This window comes from Canis lupus, chromosome 1, assembly GCF_048164855.1.
Source record: "Canis lupus baileyi chromosome 1, mCanLup2.hap1, whole genome shotgun sequence".
In the NCBI taxonomy this organism is placed as follows: domain Eukaryota; kingdom Metazoa; phylum Chordata; class Mammalia; order Carnivora; family Canidae; genus Canis; species Canis lupus.
Genome location: NC_132838.1, coordinates 17,324,221 through 17,344,820, shown reverse-complemented (window position 1 = coordinate 17,344,820; position 20,600 = coordinate 17,324,221). Strand labels below are relative to the sequence as shown.

General features: G+C 49.0%; 1 protein-coding gene and 1 long non-coding RNA gene across 3 annotated transcripts in view; one reads left to right on the top strand and one right to left on the bottom strand.

The window, feature by feature from the left end:
• CCBE1 (collagen and calcium binding EGF domains 1) overlaps positions 1 to 7,053 on the bottom strand; it is a 226,646-nt gene extending 219,593 nt beyond the window's left edge. Inside the window, exons 1-2 of one of the 2 annotated variants that reach the window (XM_072821850.1) lie at positions 6,862 to 7,053; positions 6,304 to 6,384 (exon numbers count right to left, since the gene is read on the bottom strand). In XM_072821850.1, the coding sequence (XP_072677951.1) occupies positions 6,304 to 6,384; positions 6,862 to 6,992 (212 nt within the window). In that variant the 5' untranslated portion in view covers positions 6,993 to 7,053. Of the gene's footprint in view, positions 1 to 6,303; positions 6,385 to 6,861 lie in introns of those variants that run through there. The other variant, XM_072821858.1, reaches the window with a different exon arrangement.
• The window catches only part of LOC140630914 (uncharacterized), a 95,208-nt gene continuing 80,810 nt past the window's right edge, over positions 6,203 to 20,600 (top strand). Inside the window, exon 1 of the long non-coding RNA XR_012028593.1 lies at positions 6,203 to 6,315. This is a non-coding gene — a long non-coding RNA (uncharacterized lncRNA). The remainder of the gene's footprint in view (positions 6,316 to 20,600) is intronic.

Here is a 20,600-nt window from a genome sequence, read left to right as displayed (position 1 = left end):
TGCACCCATGCAGCAGCTTCACTTAGAAAAGAGGAAGTTAATATAGGAAAGTCAGGCATCAATGACTTTAAGGACAATGAACGAAGCAACTGGACCCACCTAAAGAGGGTACTCCAGGGAAACCACAGCCTTCTGAGGGCGAACTCAGTTTCCTACCACTTTGGGTTGTTTCTCTAAGAATGAGTGAAAAGTGATACAGAACCCCGCCCTGGCCAACACCTTCCACCTCCACGCCCTCCTCCTCCTCCAGCACCTGTTCATCAGTTGAAGATAGGCGGGGGAGGGAGCAGGATCCCCTTTAAAGCTGTAATCCCCCCATTTCTTTTTTTTTTTAATTTTTATTTATTTATGATAGTCACACACACACACACACACACACAGAGAGAGAGAGAGAGAGAGGCAGAGACATAGGCAGAGGGAGAAGCAGGCTCCATGCACCGGGAGCCTGACGTGGGATTCGATCCCAGGTCTCCAGGATCGCGCCCTGGGCCAAAGGCAGGCCCTAAACCACTGCGCCACCCAGGGATCCCCAATCCCCCCATTTCAAAGCCAGAGTCCACAGGGCATTTAACACAGGCAGGAACACCTGTGTCCTCTTCAGGTGTTACAGTAGCAAGTTCAGGACACAGGTTGTGGCTGCCACAATCAGCACCTGTAACACACTAGCAGGGCAAGCGGAGAAGCAGATGAAGACCAGGATAGCACCTCATAGCAGCACAGGGGATCTGTTTCCAAAGAAAGCCCATCTCTCAGCTAGAAAAGGAGGCATATGTAGATAGAGCAACAGCCCTTCTAGAAAGCCCCATAGACTGAGGTCAACTTTCACTCACTTGTAACGTTCATTCAGTCTTTTGACAACATATGGAGTATGTCCAGGCCTGAGGCTGGCGTCTGAGGGGATGGCCATGGACCAGGAGACAGATGCTCCACACCCTCAGTAGGCCAACCATCCCGTGGCACAGAGGGTCTAACCCAGCGAAACTGAGGCTGCCTGCAAACGTGTCTGTGATTTAGACAGTTCTGCACAAACCACCTCTACCCATCTCCTGCCTTCTTTTCATACCAGCTAGGTTCTCCTCTTTAGGAGATGGACACTCATGAAGATACTTTCTGAAATGGAGCAGCATGCCCTGAGCCACCCATAATCCACAGCGCCCCACCTCCACCCCCTGCCGCTTCTGAGCTTTGCCAGCTGCAGGATGGGGAGGCAGACAGGAGGGTCTGCTTGCTAGTCTTACCTGCCAACACCACCCTCCATGACTTCAGGAAAAGGACGAACTTCTAAGACCCTTTAAAATGGGGTACACTAAGCCTTCCGCGTGCTCTTACGGTCGCACGAGTAGGGTACCTTAGGTAGCCAGGAAGCAAGAAAAAGACCCGCTTTTTGTGATTTTTCTGGAGGCTCTGGATTTCTAGGCTTTCTTACATTCGAAAAGGCATCTAAAAACCGGTGCATGCAGTGGTGTATGAACACCCTGTTTCTGGCTGTGGTCTGAACTGGCTTTTTCAAAAATTTCTTCCCTGATGTCCAAAACTCAAATGAGCATCCACTGAGGACTTACTACGTGCACCCAACATGCCAGACTTGGGGAGGCTCAACAGGGTAATATTCATCACTTTCTGTGCGTATCAGCTCATTCAATCCTTCATCATAACCCTATAACTTCAGTACTAAACAGGGTCTTCGTTTTACAAAGGAGACCACTGAAGTAGATTAAGATCAAAGTCACAAAAACAACGTCGTCAAGCTGGGACTGGTTTCTATTACTGCACAGGTTTCGACCTCTGAGCCCTTTGCAGGAACTCTGACCTGCCAGATAATACAGCCTTCCCTCCAATGTGGCCTCAGCTAGGGTAGCTGGTAGTACTGCTCTAAGTGACTATATTCGGGATTTGGAGAACAAGAAACACATTTGCAGAAATAGCACGTTAACCACCATATCTTAACAGGATTCAGCAGCACTTGTATTACGGAAAAGTGGGAGTTTCTGCATCCTTAGGTCACTGTGTCCCATAAGGGCAGGATTCAAAGAGCAGTATCTGATGAGACCCAGAGGGACAGACACGTGCTGCTGTGGGGGCAGTTATGGGCCACCGCAGCCCATGACCCACAGAACGGAAGTCACAACCAACACAATTTTAACACCTAACACTGTGTTGGAGAATGGATTTTTCTCTTGCCCAGAAAGCCATTTCTAGCTGCTTCTAATCTCTTCCCTCCGCCCCCCTCCCCCCCCCATCATGGACAGTACTATATGAACTATTTGACTGGACTAGATCATCTATTTGTGTACTGGTTTCAAAGGTCTTACTCTAAAGAAATCAGGTCTATAAACAGAACAGACACAGGAACTTTTCTATGTGCAATTTAAGGCTATTTTAAGCTCATCATAGATGCTCAATAAAGCTTTACTGGGGTCAGGAAAGTTAGGATGTTTACTGCACACTGCTTCAAAGATTGGATTTTGGGACTCCTGGGTGATTCAGCGGTTGAGCATCTGCCTTTGGCTCAGGGCGTGATCCCGAAGTCCCAGGATCAAGTCCCACATCGGACTCCCTCCATGGAGCCTGCTTCTCCCTCTGCCTGTGTCTCTGCTTCTCTGTGTCTCTCATGAATAAATAAAATCTTTAAAAAAAAAGATTGGATTTTCTGGACACTTCCTACACAATGTATACTTTCATTTTTAAGAAGCCTTTGACGTGTCATTTTACTGATACACCCAATGAATAAAAGGTAAACATGAACCTCTTGTTCAAAACCACATGGTCTCAGGAAAAACTAACAGCCACGAGAGCATAACACCCTGATCAGTTTATATGCTTAGTTTGGCTATAACAGTCTTAACACTCCATTCTCTGAATTCTTTACTAGTAAAGAAGTACACCCTGCATCAGATTATAAGGCTGAGCAATACGTACCCTAAGCTTGTTAAGGGGGTCACCGGCATTCACTCAAGTATTTGTCAAAGTTTGGGCACTTGGCCTAATGCATGTTGGAGTAGAGGGTCTCTACAGACAGACTCTGTGATTAAGAGGAAATCCTTCAAGAGAGGAAAATTGGGGACCCCTGAGTGGCTCAGCGGTTTGGCACCTGCATTCGCCCCAGGGTGTGGTCCTAGACTCCCAGATTGAGTCCCACGTCGGGCTCCCTGCAGAGAGCCTGCTTCTCCCTCTGCCTGGGTCTCTGCCTCAGTCTTTAAAAAATGAAAACTATACACATATGAACCAATTTTGTGTATGACCGGATAATATGAAGCCAGTTGCTTTAGATGGAGCTCAAGGATAGTGGTAACCCACTGGTCACGGACAGTGTTGGAGTTTATCATCAAACTGTCTTTTGAATTTACCGCCATCTGCGTTAACGATCTTCCTTAGATCCCAGGATCTTGAAAGTTCTGCCTTTGTAGACACCTCTGGGATGATGAAAGGGCCTGGGCCCAGACTCTGAAGTCAGATAAACCTGGGTTTGAAGCTTAGCTCCCCACGTGTATTAACTTTGTGACCCTCACCAACTTTACTTAATCCTGGGGTTTTGGTTCTTCCCCCGTAAAACTGAAATACCAACGCAAGAGCGGCTTTAGAGGATTAGAGATAATGTACTTGAAGTGCACAGAACGATGCCGAGTATAAAGTCCTCAGGTTGTTATAGGAAAGGCGAACGTGGAAAGGTGCTTAGGTGACACTACGTGAAACAAAGTGTACAGAGGTGACGGGGAGGGGTCCAGAACAATCCTTCTGAACCCACCTCTCTTATTTTCATCTCCATATCCTTTCAGGAATAACAGATCAAATTAATACTACCATGAACACAGTAGGAGTAAGCACATCCATTTTTTTTTTTTAAGACTCTTAAACTCATCCTTTTTTTAAAGTCACAAAATCATTTAACAAGTTCTGAAGGGACTTCTGCAGTTCTCGCTTGCGCTAAGAACTGTTCAAAGGCCCAGTGGGGAAAGTGGGGCCATCTGGCAGTTTCCCAAGCAGCTCTGCTACTGTACTTAAGTTTCATTAAGGGTCACCCAGGAGTTGGGGAGTCTGGTCTCATCGAGGGCTGGTTCTTTTCGTTTTTGGTTAACGTGGTAGGAGTAACTCGGGAATCTGCAGAAGCCTCTGCGCCCCTCTAAGGATTTACCATGGGTTCATGCGGCGACCAGATGGACAGTTTCTATACAAGCACTCCGCCTTTAGTGGACATCGCATTAACACCCAGGCTCTGATTCGAGAGATCTGCAATAGGCCTGGAGACCCTAAGCAAGCTTTTAGAGGATGCTGGTGCTGGCTTCCAGATCACATGTGGAGCGAACAAGAGTCTACAGGGGCTGGATGATCAATTCACAAACCAAACAATCCCTCATTCCTGGGGTTCATGAGCAAACAGGCGCAGCAACTGCCAACCAACTTGGTCTTGAGGAAATTACTAGGCTGTGAAAATTTTGTATAGCCAATGGAGTATGCACAGGACTCTGGACGTCCACCAAGGAAGTAATGAAACCAGAAGACATTCACAGGGACCAATGCCCATTTTCCCCAGCTGAAACACCCCCCTTCCCATTCCACTCACTCCCCTAAACAAAATTCCTTACTTTCCCATGGTGCAAAATTATCCTTGTTAGTTCTCAAGCTTCCTTTGGACAGCTGTTAATAAGAACACTTATCAAGACCCTAATGGTAGCTCTTGAGTCTTCGTGTAAAACAACAAAACCCAAAACCCCCACCAGTTTTCAAAAAAAAAAAAAAAATCTAGGGAAGAGGGTAACGGTTTGACAGAGTCAACTTAGAACACTCATCAGGCACCAGCGGTTTCTGGAAATTGGACATGCATTCTGCAAGTGCCACTGATTTATGTACAATTTGACCTTCAGGGACTGAACAAATGAGTAAACCATCTCAGGGACACGTTCCCCATGAAGTTAGAGGCTTTGTGCTAGGATGATAAGCAAACAACATGTCCTAATACCGTGGTCATGCGGATAACACAGGACTAGCACCAGGGAGGCAGTCACTTCAACCTGCTGGAGGCCCTTGCTCACCCAAGTTAACCTCTTCCCGCCTTCAGGTAAATGTTGCCTGCTGCCTTCAGGTTAACTGAACACACTCCCCCCACCTGGCCCCTGCACATTTGTTCCGTGTCCACCACCCATGTCCTGGAGAAGACAACCCCTCCCAAACCCAAGCAGCATTGCCCCCCTTAAAGGATGGTGGTCATTCCACCGCCAACAGCAGATTTGAGAGCATGGCATGCAATGGAACTGATTACTGGTTTTTGCACCACAAGCTCACCAGCCCTGGAACCACTTATATCCGAACCTTTGAGCATGTGAGCTGACATTCTGCGGCTCTGCAAGCATGGTAATGGATTCATCTGTTACAACATTAGTCAGAGTAGATCTTTTTAATTTTTTTCTTCCCCAAATTCACTTCTGGGGATTGCCGTGTTACCTGGTACTACCCAATATTTATCCTGGCACCCCAGAGCATAGGACTCTCAAACAGTCTGGCATGACTTTGTGATTCCCCGTATCTTACATGGTACCTTTAAAAAGCAATTTGTGTTTATGGGTCCAGGGAAAGCACTGGACCAGAAGCCAAGAACTGTGCGGTGTGAACAAATCGCCCCTCACCTCCGGAGGGTTTGCAAGCAGGGAACAGTAACTTTTTTTTGTTGTTGAGAATAAGAACCACCTGGGAGGCATTTTCAACCCTACAGATCCCCCAGCCTGAGTTAGGGGTGATTTTAAGGAGCACCCAGGTGCTCTGCGGACTGCCCTTTCAGGAATTACTCTCCTTGGGGCTCAACAAACTCCACATGCTTTCCTCCCCGGGGTCAACACAACCGCGTCCACAGCCCACAAACCACCTCCATCCTCGTGCCCACGGAGGCCGTGAGTGTGTTACACTCTGTCCCCGCAGAAGGTCAAGAGATAGTCAAGGACCAAGTATTTGTCAACTTTGTTTTCGAAACCAAATGCAAACACCTCCAACCGTCTTCCCTACGGTGCACGGTCTACACCCACAATCCAATAACCCACTTTCTGTATAGACTTTCAGCCTCCTCCTCTCCTCCTCGCCAAGTATCCCAGGAAGCGGCAAGCGCCCCGGGGGTCTTGCTTGGGGCGCGAAGCCTGGGTGCACGCCTGGCCGCCCGTCCTTGCTCCGCACCCAGAGCCCCGGCAGGGGGGCTGCACCCAGGGGCTCCCCGCGGCCCCGCGCCGCCCAGCGCGCCTGCGAGCCTGTCCTCTGCGGAGCCTCCTCCCCAGCGAGGCGGGGTGCGCGGCGGCGGCTCGGCGGAGCCCGGAGGCTTACCTGAAACACGTGGTGAGCTCCCCCGAGGGCTTCAGACACGGGTACCTGGTCGTGGCGATCTTGTTCTCCGAGCAGAGCTCCCTAGGACGACAGGCGCGGCGGCCACTTGGCGGGGCGGCCGCGGGGGAGCGGAGGGCCGGGCGCGAGGGCGGCGGGGGGGAGTCGGCGGGCGCGGGTCCCCGGGCGGGGGGGGGGGTGCCCGAGAGCCCCGACCCACCGATGGGGGCCCGGGCGGGGCGCGGAGTTTAGAGCCGCCCCGCGCAGTCGAGCGCCCAGCCCGTGCCGGGGTGCTGCCGGGGTGCTGCCGGGGGCCCGGGGTGCTGCGGGGGGCCCGGGGTGCTGCAAGGGAGCAGGGGTGCTGCGGGGGGCCCGGGGTGCTGCCGGGGGCCCGGGGTGCTGCCGGGGAGCAGGGGTGCTGCAGGGGAGCAGGGGTGCTGCGGGGGGCCCGGGGGTGCTGCCGGGGCCCCGGGGTGCTGCGGGGGGGCCCGGGGGTGCTGCCGGGGGCCGCCCGCACCCCGCGAGCCAGGCGCGCACCGAGCGGGCGCCGGCCGCGCTTACCTGTCGCCGTCCTCGGGCTCCTCTCGGAAGCTCCACGTGTGTCCCAGCGCCAGGAGCAGCAGCAGCGGCCCCAGGCTCCCGCGCAGCCGCCCCCTGGCCGCCCCTCCCCGCCTCGGAGGCGGCGGCACCATCGGGGAGGCTCCCGGCTTCCTCCCGGCGCCGCCGCAGCCCTCTCGCCGCCCGCGCCCCGCTGCTCCGCCGCGGCCGCCGCCCTCTCGCCGGCAGGGGGCGCCGGGGGGCAGGGGCGTCCGCGCCACCTGCGCGAGGCACCGGGCGGGGTGTCGGGGAGCTGGGGGGGTCGGGGGGCGCCAAGGCCGACGACGGGCTGGGAGGCGGGTCGCCGGCGGTGCCGGGCTCCTCGCTCGGGACGCGCGCTCGGGACCCACGCGCTCGCCGCGCTCCGCTTGGGGCCGCGCCCTCCCCGCTCGCCTCTTCCCGCGCGGGGTGGGGGGGCCGGCGGCCGCGCATCTTGCCCCGGGCTAGCTCCGCGGGGGGAGGGGCGGGGAGGAGGAGCTGCCGGCTCGCGCGCCGCGGAGAGGGAGGGAGGGAGGGAGCGGGGCCCCGGGGTTAACCGGCTTCCTCCCTGGCGTCAGGTCCCTCCTGAAGGTCGGGGCAGGCCTGGGGCGCCTCCGCGTGCCCCCCCGACCCCCCGGCCCCCGGGCGCTTCTCCCCCGCGGCCCTCCCACGCCCCGAGACGGCTCGACCTTACAGGGCGAAGCCACCTGGGGTCCCTAAAACCTCCAGGTTCCCTAGTTGCTGCATGTGTTGGCCAAGCCGCCGCTTCCCTCCAAGCTGCAGGCGGGGGACAAGCGCAGAGCGGTTGGGGGGAGCACCCCTTAGATGCTCTTGCCCTGAGCGGCTTCCACGCAGGCTCCGCGCCACGTGAGCCCCCGCACGTGAGCGCTGGAAACTCCTGGGAGCAGGTGAGACGCGGGGGCGGGTCCTTGACCTCCGCCCGCCGCTGCTTAGGGCAGCCCGCCCGCGTCTGCGGGCACCGGGAACACCTCGGGCGGGGCCGGGAAATCCGCTCCGCGGGCGCTGACCCCGCTGGGATTCATCCTGCCTCCGCATCTTAACGCCGCTGCGCGTCCGGGGCTTCTGTGCCTGGCAAGGGGCAGCTGGGGACACAGGTCGGGGCAGGCCTGGGGCGCCTCCGCGCGCCTCCCCCCGACCCCCCCCCCCCCGCGCCAGGCGAGTGAGTGGCCGTGGCCGTGGCCGTGGCCCAGAAACGACTCGGAAGCGCACGAGGCGGTCATGGCCCCTGACTCCTAACACCCGCGCGGTTCTGCAGCCGCCGGGACCAGGCGAAAGGTCGCTTGTTCCCGACTTAGCGGTGTAAGCAGGTGCTTGGATGCAGAATATCCTGGTCACCTGAGAATTGCCGCGCATAGCGCATACAGCTGGACTTTCTTTAAAAAAAGATTTTATTTATTCACGAGAGACAGAAAGGGAGAGAGAGGCAGAGACACAGGCAGAGGGAGAAGCAGGCTCCCTGCGGGGAGCCCGACGGGGGACTCGATCCCAGGACCCCGGGGTCATGCCCTGGGGGAAGGCAGGTGCTCAACCGCTGAGCCACCCGGGCGTCCCCAGCTTGACGTTTTTAAGAGCAGTGGCAGTCTCCCCCCTCCGCAGAATGCTTTTATAGTTTCCAAAGGTTTTTCACATTCATGATTTCATTTGATGCACTATCCCTTGAAACTAGAAGTCAGATTTCTTCATTCAGTGAGGTGGTGTTTTTTGGTTTTTGGTTTCTTTTTTTTCTCTCTCTCTCTCTTTCTACAAAGCTTATGCAGACTCCGCAGACCGTAAAACAGACTTGATACTAAAATAGGATGCCTGGGAAGCAAAGGGTTGCAGAAGGGGACGTGGGTGGAGGGATAGTGGGCATTAAGCAGGCCACGTGATGAGATGAGCACTGGGTGTTTTACTATATGTTGGCAAATTGAATTGAAATAAAATGAAAAATATGGTGCTACACACAAGGAGTAAATTTTCACGTAGCAATTCAGAAGACACTTTAGAAGCCTGCAATACCCAAGAATGATGATCACGGAGTCAGGAATAGAACAAAACCTGGGTTCAAATCCAGACTGTGTGGCTTACTAGCTGTGTAACTTTGGGCAAGTCACGTAACCTTTCTGAGACTTATTTTTTTCTCATCTGCCAAATGGGGAAACCTCTCTCGTCTGTGTTATGAGTACTAAACGAGGTAGTGCATATAAAGTATTTTTTGCAGTGTCCCCCATGGCTTGAGTGCCCAGCAGTCATTACTGTTATTTTAATGTAATGATTGCACAGAATTTTCAGTTTTAACTTTCTAGCTTTCTGCTTTCTGGATAAATAGAAGTTTGTTTCACAACAGTTGTTTGGGCTTCTATTTTTTTTGGGGGGGGCTTCTAAAGAGATACCTCTCTAAGCACGTTGAAAAATAAAAGCATCCTGGAACTTACAAAAATTATATCACTTTAGATTGTACCACAAACCTGCTTAGTCTCTATCTTGCAGGAAAGACACTATCCCGTAGGAGTTTCTGTTTTTATTACCAATGATTCTATTTTGATGTCTTGCTACCTTTTTTTCTCATTTTTACTTGTTTTGTTTTTTTGCTGTTGCATCGTGGATGTTAGTTCTCCAAATAATAGAATGGCGAAGGAGATTAGTTATCACTTTCATATGAACGGTTAATAAGCCACATATGGAGACCCGCAGCTTGGCAGAGAAAGTAATCCAGGCTGCAAAATGGTAAAAGCAGAACCATGCCCATTACGCACAGCTGTGTAGCAGAAGACTGGGGACAAAGCCAACTTTGCCGCCACCTTATTTTCAGCTCAGTACACTGAACACGTATGACAATGAGGCATCAGAGAATGTGCTGGGGCCAGGCAATCACCCCAGGTTTGCCTGGGGAAGAAATCCCAAGAGTGGGTGGTCAGAACATTCCTGGAAGAGGTGAGCTGAAGCAGAGAGACCCCCCCCGCCCCCCCCCCCCCGAAAAACTTTGCCTGGAGGCCTGGAATTTAAACTCTTTGGTGGCTACTGAGAGCACGACATTTGGGGTGGGGGGGCGATTGGGCTGGAGAATACAACCAAGCACAAGGAGTTGTAATGGCCTTGTATGGATATGATTCCCCCGAAAAGTTAAACACTCTTGCAAACGATAAAACCTGTATTTGCTCAGGCTGCAGCCCGAATGGGAGATGTCAGAAGGAGTCTGAGTGTGGTAGGGACCTCCAGGGTCATTGGTTTCCTTTCCTGGCACCTTCACTCCCTCCCCCACCATGCAGGAGCTCCCCACTCCCCGGCTTGCCCCCACTGATCTGCCCCATTCCCTCATTTATAAAACGTTGCATGAGAGGGCTCACCTACTGCCTCTTTCATAGGAGAGCACCAAAGATTAATGATACGGACCTAAATGCTCCTCAGGGGAGGCTCTGTATGATTATTTCTTTTCAGCATACCACTCTCTGTGATGTTTTCCATATAGACCTGTCAGCTTCCCTGAAACAAACCAGAGAGTGGATTGTTACACAATTTACCATATCCTCAGGACATGGGGCTGTGCCTAGGGCATTAATGTGCACATTCAGTTCTAGGTTAGACTCCCTGGTGGACTGGAGATTGAGTGTAGGGGGCACTGCCGAAGGAGATTGGCTGACCGGAGAATCTAGAGGCGGGCATGCAAAAAGCAAAGTGAAAGGGGGAAAGAGAAGTAAAACTAGGCCATAGGGCAGAGAAGACTCTTCTAAATGAGACCAAAGGCCTCTTCCACTCGTTTTTAAGGGACTCCAATAACTTGTTTGGACAAAATCAACATGTAGAAAAAAGTGATCCATTAAAAAGATAAATTAAGAAACAGAACACTACTGGTTGAGGGCACGATTCATTTCATTTGTTTGTTTAAATTTTTCCTTTTCATAAAAAAGTATTTTTGGCGGCAAAAACATACTATTTTACAGTGTGTCTATTTCTCTATATTATGTGCATTATGGAGAGTATATATTCTATATAGAAAAGAGCAAGATTAGATACAGCAATTAAGGCAAAGGAAAGTCAGGATAAATAATAAAAGGAAGCCAAAATGAAGTTAGTTGGCACGATCGTCTTGCAGAAAGTCCTACGTTGTGCTTAAAGCAGATCACGAATCAATTCTTGGATTCTCAGACATCTATTCGAGATAATTCCACGATCAGTTATAAAATTCAAGGTGGTTGTAAAGGAAAAGCCTATATAAATTGTTCCAAAAAAATCACAGGTTTTCCTGTTGGTCTCCCTGAAATATAGCAACAATCATCTGTCAAGTAAAGATCTTCTTTTCATAGAAACAAGCCTCAACAAGTGTGGGTAGAGTCCCTACTGAATTTGAGCGATATCCATACAACATAATATCCCTAGAATAAACAGGTTGCCCTGATACCTTTCCTTCAGTTTCCATTTTGATTGCCATACAGCCAGGTTGGCTTAGAGAAACAGAGTTACACCTTGAAAAGTGTTCAAGTGTGCCGGTCTCCAAGCCATTGTGAAGAAATGCTCCGGGCAAGAAGACTCAAACATGTTAACACAGTAAAAGGATTTTAAAGTCCTAGTTTTGGGGTGTGTATGCTGTCTTTGTGCTTAGTCTGACTTCGTTTTAACTTGCACAAGCTCTGAACATACATTGAAGCTATGGGTCTCTGGGATTTTTTCCTAAAGGACAGGAGAAACATCTGATTCCTATGTCCAGCTCCACATCACAATTTTTGCCAAACTTTGAAAGAAAGCCAATTTTAAAAGGTTAGCCTGTATGTACATCGGCTGCTAAAAGAGAAATGTACAAACAATAAAAAGGGAGAGAACTTTCTTGTTATGTGGTTGAATGTCTCAAAAAAATTAAGAAAACTGGGGTGCCTGGGTGGCTCAGAAGTTGAGTGTCAGCCTTCCGCTCAGGGTGTGATCCTGGGGTCCTGGGGTCCAGTCCTGCATTGGGCTCCCTGCGAAGAGCCTGCTTCTCCCTCTGCCTCTCTCTCTCTCATGGATAAATACATAAAATCTTTTTTAAAAAAATAAGAAAACTTGTTCATGTGCTTTGGATGTTGCATTTTTGAAAGCTCAAATGTGCATTCGCATGCTGGTGCATGCACACACGCGCGCACACACACACTGAGTCCCCGCCTGAGGTTTCTCCCAAAGGAGGAGCTTGTTGAAACAATGAGGATTGGCAGTCCCCTTGACCTGTCAGAGCTGTAGGATCAAGCCCAGGATTTCTAGAAGTTGCATTCTAATACCACTCATGGGGCTCCTTCTGGAACAATGGAAACTGCAGGACATGTGGCTGGGATGGCCCCATCTCTCCCCACAAGCATAAGCAAGGCAGGATAAGGGGCTAACACTAGAGGTGGGACCACTGGCCCATACTACGTGATCTCTGGTCTTCGAGCAAATGGCATTAGAATTATCTCAGGATGAATGAGCTCCTTTGAGTGTCAGCCATGGCAATACACAACTTCTGTGCTTTATTGTTGTAGAGCTAACTCTGTTTATACCCCTTAACTCCATCTGGGTAAGACTTTTTTTTTTTAATGTTATTTATTTATTCATGAGAGACACACAGAGAGAGAGGCAGAGACACAGGCAGAGGGAGAAACAGGCTCCACGAAGGGAGCCCGACATGGGACTCGATCCTAGGTCTCCAGGAGCATGCCCTGGTCTGAAGGCTGCACTAAACCGCTGAGCCACCGGGGCTACCCTGGGTAAGACTTCTTATTTAACATTTATTGAGAACTAGGAGATACTGAGCTCAATGGTATTAAGTCAATTTGACAGATAATAAGAATGTTAACCATAAAAGATTTCCAATCTGAGCCAAGATGTCCTTTGGGATACCTTAGTGAACTAAAGATAACGATATTACCCATGCTAGCAGAGCTCCAGTGCTTACTATGATCTGTAATTAAAATATATTTTCCCTCTCATACCCGAGGGATATGAGAACCAGGGAAAGCCCAATGGCTTTCTCATTCCCTCTGGATATGAGAGGGAAAATGTATTTACCTCCTTCTTTTAAAAATGGATAGGAATAGCATCAGGAAATGGGAAGAAATTGGACTTAAAAATTGGATTTACTTAGGTTTGAAGTCCAGCTTACAACCTCTGTGACCCTGAACAAATTGTGAAACTTTCCTGAGACCCTGAGACCCATTTTATCCATAGATAACAGAGAAACCTCAATCTCCAACTTGTAGGATTGTTGAAAAGAGTTAATGAGATATTTAACGTGCCTGTAGCATCAGAGATCCTACATGATAGCTAATATCATTTTAATTGTTTTTCTTCAAAAATTTGATGCAGTTATGGTGGGCCATCCACCCTGTCAGCTCTAATTTGTTTCCGTAAGAGCTAGTTTGTGAAATAAATGGCCAAGGGTAGAGACATTCTGTCATAGAAAAGATTAAGTAGCAGAACTGACTCTTGTGTCATTACCATTGTGCTTGAATAAGATGTTAGGCGTGACTAAGACTCTGGGTAAGTCAAATCCATGAACAGTTGCTAGAAATGAGAATGTGTATACATGGTATAAATTTGGAGAATCTGTGCTTCTGAGTACTGTGCCTGTCTGACTTTTATATATTTTAAATCAACTCATGGTTGTTAAGATTTTATTTGTTTGAGAGAGAATCCGTGTGGGGGGCAGGGGGGAGGCAAGGCAGAGAGAGAGACACAAGCAGATCCTCTGCTGAGCCCGAGCCTTCTGTGGGGCTCATTGTCACAACCCTGACATCATGACCTGAGCCAAAACCAAGAGTCGGTCGCCTAATCCACTGAGCCACCCAGGCGCCCCAAAACAAATCATAGTTTAGAAGTGTTTGAAGAGGGGCAGCCCCAGTGGCGTAGCGGCCTGATCCTGGAGAACCTGGGATCGAGTCCCACGTCAGGCTCTCTGCATGGTGTCTTCTTCTCCCTCTGCCTGTGTCCTGCCTCTCTCTCTCTCTCTCTGTGTGTCTCTATGAATAAATAAATAAAATCTTTTTTTTTTTTTTTTTTTTTTTTAATGTTTGAAGAGTTGACTAGCGGTTAATTAGGTCAATTCTAGAAGGGCACAAATACTCTCTATAAATCTATCCATTGGTGAGACTGCATTAATTTGTTGTGAGCTTTCTATAATTGGGTCAAGCCTAGAAAATTTGCAACAGTGTGAAGAATCCCTTCTTAAGGAGGCCACGATCTTTCAGTAGGCCAGTTATATTTAAAGCAAACATGACGGTCCATGTTGTGTAGAAAAATCTTGGAGTTCAGTTTAAAGATCGTTGGATTCGTACAGAAGGTGCGATACATTTCTTAACCACAATGGAGGCCTGGTTGTGCTATGACACTAAGAGAGCCACATTCCTGCAAACTCTTAATGGATGATGGTTTTCTAAGAATTTGACGTAATAATAAGTGCATGTAGACATTTTTAAAGTGCTTTACAAGTACTATCTCATTTAATCCTTAGTATAATCCTCGGTCACTGATTCTATTATTATTTGCATTTTACAGATGAGGAAACTGAGGGAGTGATTTTCATTGATTTGCCCAAGGTACAGGGTTCTGAGTAATGAGCTGGATTTGAACTGGGTCCCCAGGGCCCGTGATCTCAACACTTACACTAAAGTGAGCATCCTGAGTTTGCCTTTGGAGAGGTGAGCATCCAGGCAGTTTCCTCCTAAGAGACCGACTACATCCAGGATGTTTGCCCAGGGATATGAGAACCAGGGAAAGCCCAATGTCTATCCCCCTGGCCAGTGACCCTGAGAATTGATGATGGTTCCTGCTCGGGCACGAGATCCTTCCTTTGCAACTCTATGCCAACCAGCTGGCCCCATACACTCCCACCTGTGTGCATTAGCTGACCTCTCTCTCTCCCAGCAAAGCTGAGCTGTGTCCATTGGACCTATCCTCGTAGAGCCACACCGTCTGCTAATTTAGGTGGAAAGCTGGCATGAGAAGAATGAGCTCAAGTTTCAAAACTCTTGGCACTCTGGCACTTTTGCAAACCATCCTTCCAGTTCTGTCCTTGGCCCCAAGACAGGTCTTTATCAGACCTAGAACTCTTACAGAACTCGGAGATTATGAAAGTACTCAGGGAGGAGGGGGGAGCATTCTTGCAGTCACCACAAAGAAATACCTAGGCAAGATGTTTTTAAAACTTCAGAGTCCAGCATAATCTCGTGGAATCTCAACCCAAAACCAATTCTTTGAGACCCAGGAAGAACAGAGGAGGATAAGCAGTTGCGACCAAGGTTTCCCTCAGGAAAGGTGGAGGAGTTTTCTTGGACCTCTCCCCTCCTCGGCCTCTTCCCCAACACCCCCCTCACCCCTCCCCCGCCCCCCCGCCCCCCTGCCATTCTGTCCCCACACCCAGAGGTTGCTGGCTTGTCCGCAGTGGATGTTTAAGAGCAGCATGGGTTTGCATTCTTGAGTCCTAATCTTTACCAACAATGCAGAAGCCCAAAGGAATGCCAGATAAAATAAGCTGCCTTGGTTTAGGGTCACTTAATTGACAAGCGTCACTTTTTTGTTTGGGGGGTTTCAGGGCAACTGTTTGCCTGCTTTCTGCTTGATCAGTGATGTTTAGACCCGAGTGTATCTTTTAGTATTGTTTATTTGGTTTGATCACTGATGAGCATCCTGATAATTCAGATCAGAAAGGGAGTTGGGACCTTACGAATCTTCCTTCAGTTCCAGCATTTATCTGCAGTGTAATTATAATGAGCCGGAAAGTTATGTGTATGCAATTTGACGTGTGTTTGGCTCTTGCATCTTCACGTCCTGATGGAAGACTAATGGGCCCTGACCCCTCGTGTCGGTAACCCGCCATTAAACCCCCCAAGCGACCCACTTTGAAGTTGATCTCAGGCTGCGTCCTTCCTTCTTGGCCAGTCATCCCTGCTTTCCTTCTGGGTCTTTCTCTCTTGTTTCTGTTTTTTGCATTGCTTTCTTGTGCATTCTCTTTCCTCCATCATTTTGCTGTAACTTCTTTGCTCAGATTCTGTCCTTTTGCCCACCAACTTCCACATTCCAGGCTCTGACTTGATTCTTCTCTGTTGACTTCCTTCTACTCCTACTCTTCCTTCAAGTCCTTCTCCCAGTGACCCGGCACAAAGCATATTCCTTACTCAATCCTATTTCTTCCTTGAAATCATTGTTCTCGGGACCCCTGGGTAGCTCAGTGGTCGAGCCTCTGCCTTTGGTCCAGGTAGTGATCCCGGGATCGAGTTCCGTATGAGCTTCCCTGAAGGGAGCCTGCTTCTCCCTCTGCCTATGTCTCTATCTCTGTCTCTCTCTCTCTGTGTGTCTCTCATGAATACATAATAAAATCTTTTAAAAAATCACTCTTTTTTCTCATTTCTCAACCGGGAGACATTTTTGTCACCCAGCAGAAATTTAGCAATACCTGGAGAGGTTTTTAGTTGTCACAGTGGGGAGGGTGCTGCTGGCATCTCATGGGCAGAGGCCAGGACATTGCTCACCTTCCTGTACAGGTCAGCCCCCTCCCCACTGCACACAACAAAAAATTGTCTGGCTGGAGACATCAGTGGTATCGAGGTTGAGAAATCCTTCCCTACAGACATGTATTCGTCTCTCTCTTTAATTCTTTTATTATCTCCTGTTTCCAAATCCCAGTTGCTTAATCCTTTTCATCCTCCATCTTCTTGTTAACCTTTCTTCCATGCCTGGCATCCTTCTCCTTGGCTGCATCTCCTTTATACTTTTAAACGAAGTCAGATCTCATCTCTTAGTCTCCCTCTCTTTCTCCTCTTGCCTTTGTGTTCACATCATAGTGCAGCAGTTACCTTATCTCTCAGCTGTCCTGCGGTGACTGGAGGACCTGGGAAAATACTTTTCTTAGAATTCCATTTATTCTCCAAGTTTTCACAAATCCAATACAGCCCTTGAGCTTCTGGATCTGAAGTGTCTTGAGCATATCATGCATGCGTGCAGGGGCAGCCCGCCTCCTGCTCACCTGCTGCTGGCCATGGGGGGCTTTTCCATCATTCCCCCAGCACACTCATGCTTCTGGGCTGCTTGCGCTGGTGTGCCATAACTGCCAGCTCTCCTCTCACTATAAGAGGGGAGAAATACCTTCCTCTATCTTCACCCATTAAAAAAAAAATCAAATGAGTGTTTAACATATGGCAGGCAGTGATGGGTATGTTTGTGACTAAAGGAAATAAAAGAACAACTGTCCCCAGGGAGCTCCAAGCAAGACAATTAGCCACACCCAAATGAGGTGCCGCGTGTTTTAAGAGTCTGCATGCAACAAGTAAGGACATTTGGAGCAGAGAGGAGAAAACACCCACGTTAGTTTTCTATGGCTATTATAAGACGTTACCACAACTTAGTGGCTCAAAACAACACACATTTATTATCTTGTAGGACTAGAAGCCAGGAGTCCAAAATCAGTTTCACTGTGCTAAAATCAAAGGGCTTCGTTCCTTCCACAGGATTGAGGGGGAGGTCTTGGTAGGGTGAGGAAAGGAAAGAACCAGAGCGCTTATTCATTTTCTTTGAAGACTAGTGCAGAGCTTGCTGATTAAATGTTTGCAGGCAAAGAAATGGAATGAATGTGTGAATGAAGAAATGGTAGGCAGCACTTCCTGGAGAGCCTACAGCAAAGCAAGGATGGAGACATCAGTGGCCACCCATCATCACTTTCGATTCAGCTGTCCTCATATCTAAGGCTCTTGTCTTACAGATGAATGGACTGTGAAGTGTAAGCGTCCAGGTGGACACACACGTGGCTCGGGGGCATGGCCACAAGAATCCAGGCATGCTACTTTGCTTTCTCTCTTCCAATTACCAGCACTAAAGCCCAGCATTCAGAAAAAGACTAGAGATTTTTTTTTAAATTTTATTTATTTATTCATGAGACACACAGAGAGAGAGAGAGAGAGAGAGAGAGAGAGAGAGAGAGAGGGAGGCAGAGACACAGGCAGAGGGAGAAGCAGGCTCCATGCCGGGAGTCTGACGCGGGACTCGATCCCAGGTCTCCAGGATCAGGCCCTGGGCTGAAGGCGGTGCTAAACCGCTGAGTCACCCAGGCTGCCCCAGAGATTCTTGCATTTGACCCCAAAGCACAAAACGCCCATGACTCTATAAGGAGCCCCTCTACCACTAGTGACAGCTCTATGGCTCTGTATTTCTTTATTTCTCACTCTTTGCAAAAACACTATCAACATTTAATCAGATCTCAAAGAAAGGGGTCAGAAGGCAAGTGGTTTCAACTACCTACACTTAACAGTCCCTTCTTTCCAAAAGTATTTTCTTTCTCTTAAGGCCTAACTGGTTCTCCACACTCTGAGCAATTAATAAATCAAAGCAGATTGATTTGTGTGGTTGCCATAGGAAACTCTACCTTTGGGAGGCATTAAGCCTTGTCCCTGGAGATCAAGACATTTGTGAAAAGTGTGAAAGTTGCTCCAGTTCATTGATAGTAGGCCTTTATGCACATTATGCAACTTGTAGCCAACAGTAACTATTTTAAGGCTGGCTTTATTTTTCTTCTGGCCTGAATTCCCTGAAATATAAGGTCAAGGTTAAGAAAACTTAGAGCAATAGTTTAAGGGATTGAAGGAAAGCAGGAGGATTTAGCATATGCCTTCGAAATGCTGTCATTCTTGTGAAGGGTGCTTCGGTACAGAAATCTTGGTGTTAAGAGATTTTTTTTTTCCCTGAGATCAAACGGATCACAATACTTTCAAAGCCTTTTTCCCAAAGCATTATCACCTTATATTTTCCCATGAGAAGGGCCTTTTCCCTGTGGGTCTATGGGTGTCCCTGAAAGGGCCATAATCCTGTTTGTGATATCACTATCTATTGCCAGGCTCGGGTGCTGGTGCCAGACTAGGGATTATATGCACATTCTTCAGTGCTCTGTGAAAATAATGTGGTCTCAGAGAGAACATGGGCCTCCTGGTAACCCTATCAAGGTTGACCTCGTGTCCTGTCATGTCTCAATAATCCCTCCCATCCTTTATCAACTATTCACCACATCCCAAGCACTGTTCTGAGTGATTACTGATGTGATGTCATCCAGTCCTTACAACAAGTCTGCCGTGTAAATCTGATTCCCATTTTATAGATGAGAAAAACTGAGGCACGAAAAGGTCAATCACTCATCCAGGATCACCAGACTAGTCAGCAGTGGAGGCCTGACATCAGACACAGGCTGTCTGGTCTGGGAATGCACGTGCTTAGCTGCTACCCTCTCTGGCTCTGGCTCTAGAAAAAAGGCTATTTTGCATAAGAAGTCACTGACCAGGCCACTCTCCCTACAGAAACCTCATCTGGGTCTGTCACCATTGTTTCCCTCTGGTCTCATCTCCATAGAGCCCTTGGAGACCCCTAGTGGCCTGAGTTACCAGGCCAGACAGCCAGGGCTCTGCCTGCAGACAAGGTCTGAGGTTTCCTTAAGGACAGAGGAAGTGAATCTGAAGTCCATCCCACACAGGGTCCTATGGCACGTTCTTGTCATTCGTGATTAGTTGGCCAAAGTGGGTTCTTCGTGGTAGCAAAGAACAGTCCGTGTGTGAGCTAGACGGCTCTGCTGAGCTCCGTGGTCGCAGGCAGCGTGCATAATTCCAGGCAGCCACCTTGCAAAGCCATAAAGAGGGACCTTGGTGAGCAGATGGCAATGGATGACTGCAGATGTTATCACAATCAGAAGAACTTCAGGCACGTGTGGGGGTGAGGTGTGTACATGCGGACAAAAGGAAGATGTGTTGTTCCATCATTTACAAGAATACAGTCAAAGCCACTTAGGATTTGTCTAGAGCCTGGAGCCCAAGCTTAAGATTTAGACAAGGGAACTTGCACATCTTTGACTATTTAGGCCTTGTGCGTAATATGTTCCTAACAAATGCTTGATGAATAAGAAGAAAAGTTTATCTAGCATAAACTTCATTCTTCAGATGGCGTGCATGTCTCCAATGATTCCGCTATGGTTGAAGAAGGGATTTGATTATGTTCATTTCATATGTCAGTTATGCACCATTTGCAAAGTTTCATCATCATCATCATCATCATCATCATCATCATATCACCACCACCATCATCATCGTACTAGCAGTGAAGGTCAGTTGCTCTGAGTATGAACACTGAGAGCTGGTATCCAGTGTCCAGATTGGCCTGTCTCACTGGGACCACATCCATTTAGCCCTCAGCTGGGCCAGAAGCTGGAGGGTAGGTTGGCTGCCTTGCTTGGCCTTCTGTTATTTCATTTTTCTGGTTCTTTTCTATCATCCTAACTTCTGGGGGTTTCCAGCTACAGCTGACTTTCCTGGGGAAAAACACAAGGAGCAGAGGAATGACGGAGTGTGAGGAGGCCCTCCTCCGACAAAGGATTTAACAGAACCCCAGAGATAAAATAGGTGGTAAGCTACACGGAAAACAGACTGCCCACCCCAGCAGGGGCCGAACTGGCTCACTGGGTGGACAGAGGGTTGAAACAGAGGCATCTGGACAGCAAGGCTCTGTCTGCAGCCACTTAAGGATGAGACCCAGGATTGGAATTCCATTCCCCTCTCCCTGAATCTGGGTCAACGCTTACGGCTCGCCAGTTATTGTTACTCATGTAATTAACAGATAGTTGTGGGTTTCGAGACCCTCTAGATTCCAGTTCTTTCTGAAGGTCTCCACTGCTTAGCCAGACCTGCACAGTCTGGGGGAGGGAGCGGAAATAGAATTAAAATTCCAGCCGAAGCTTTCCCTACTGGCACAGTTCT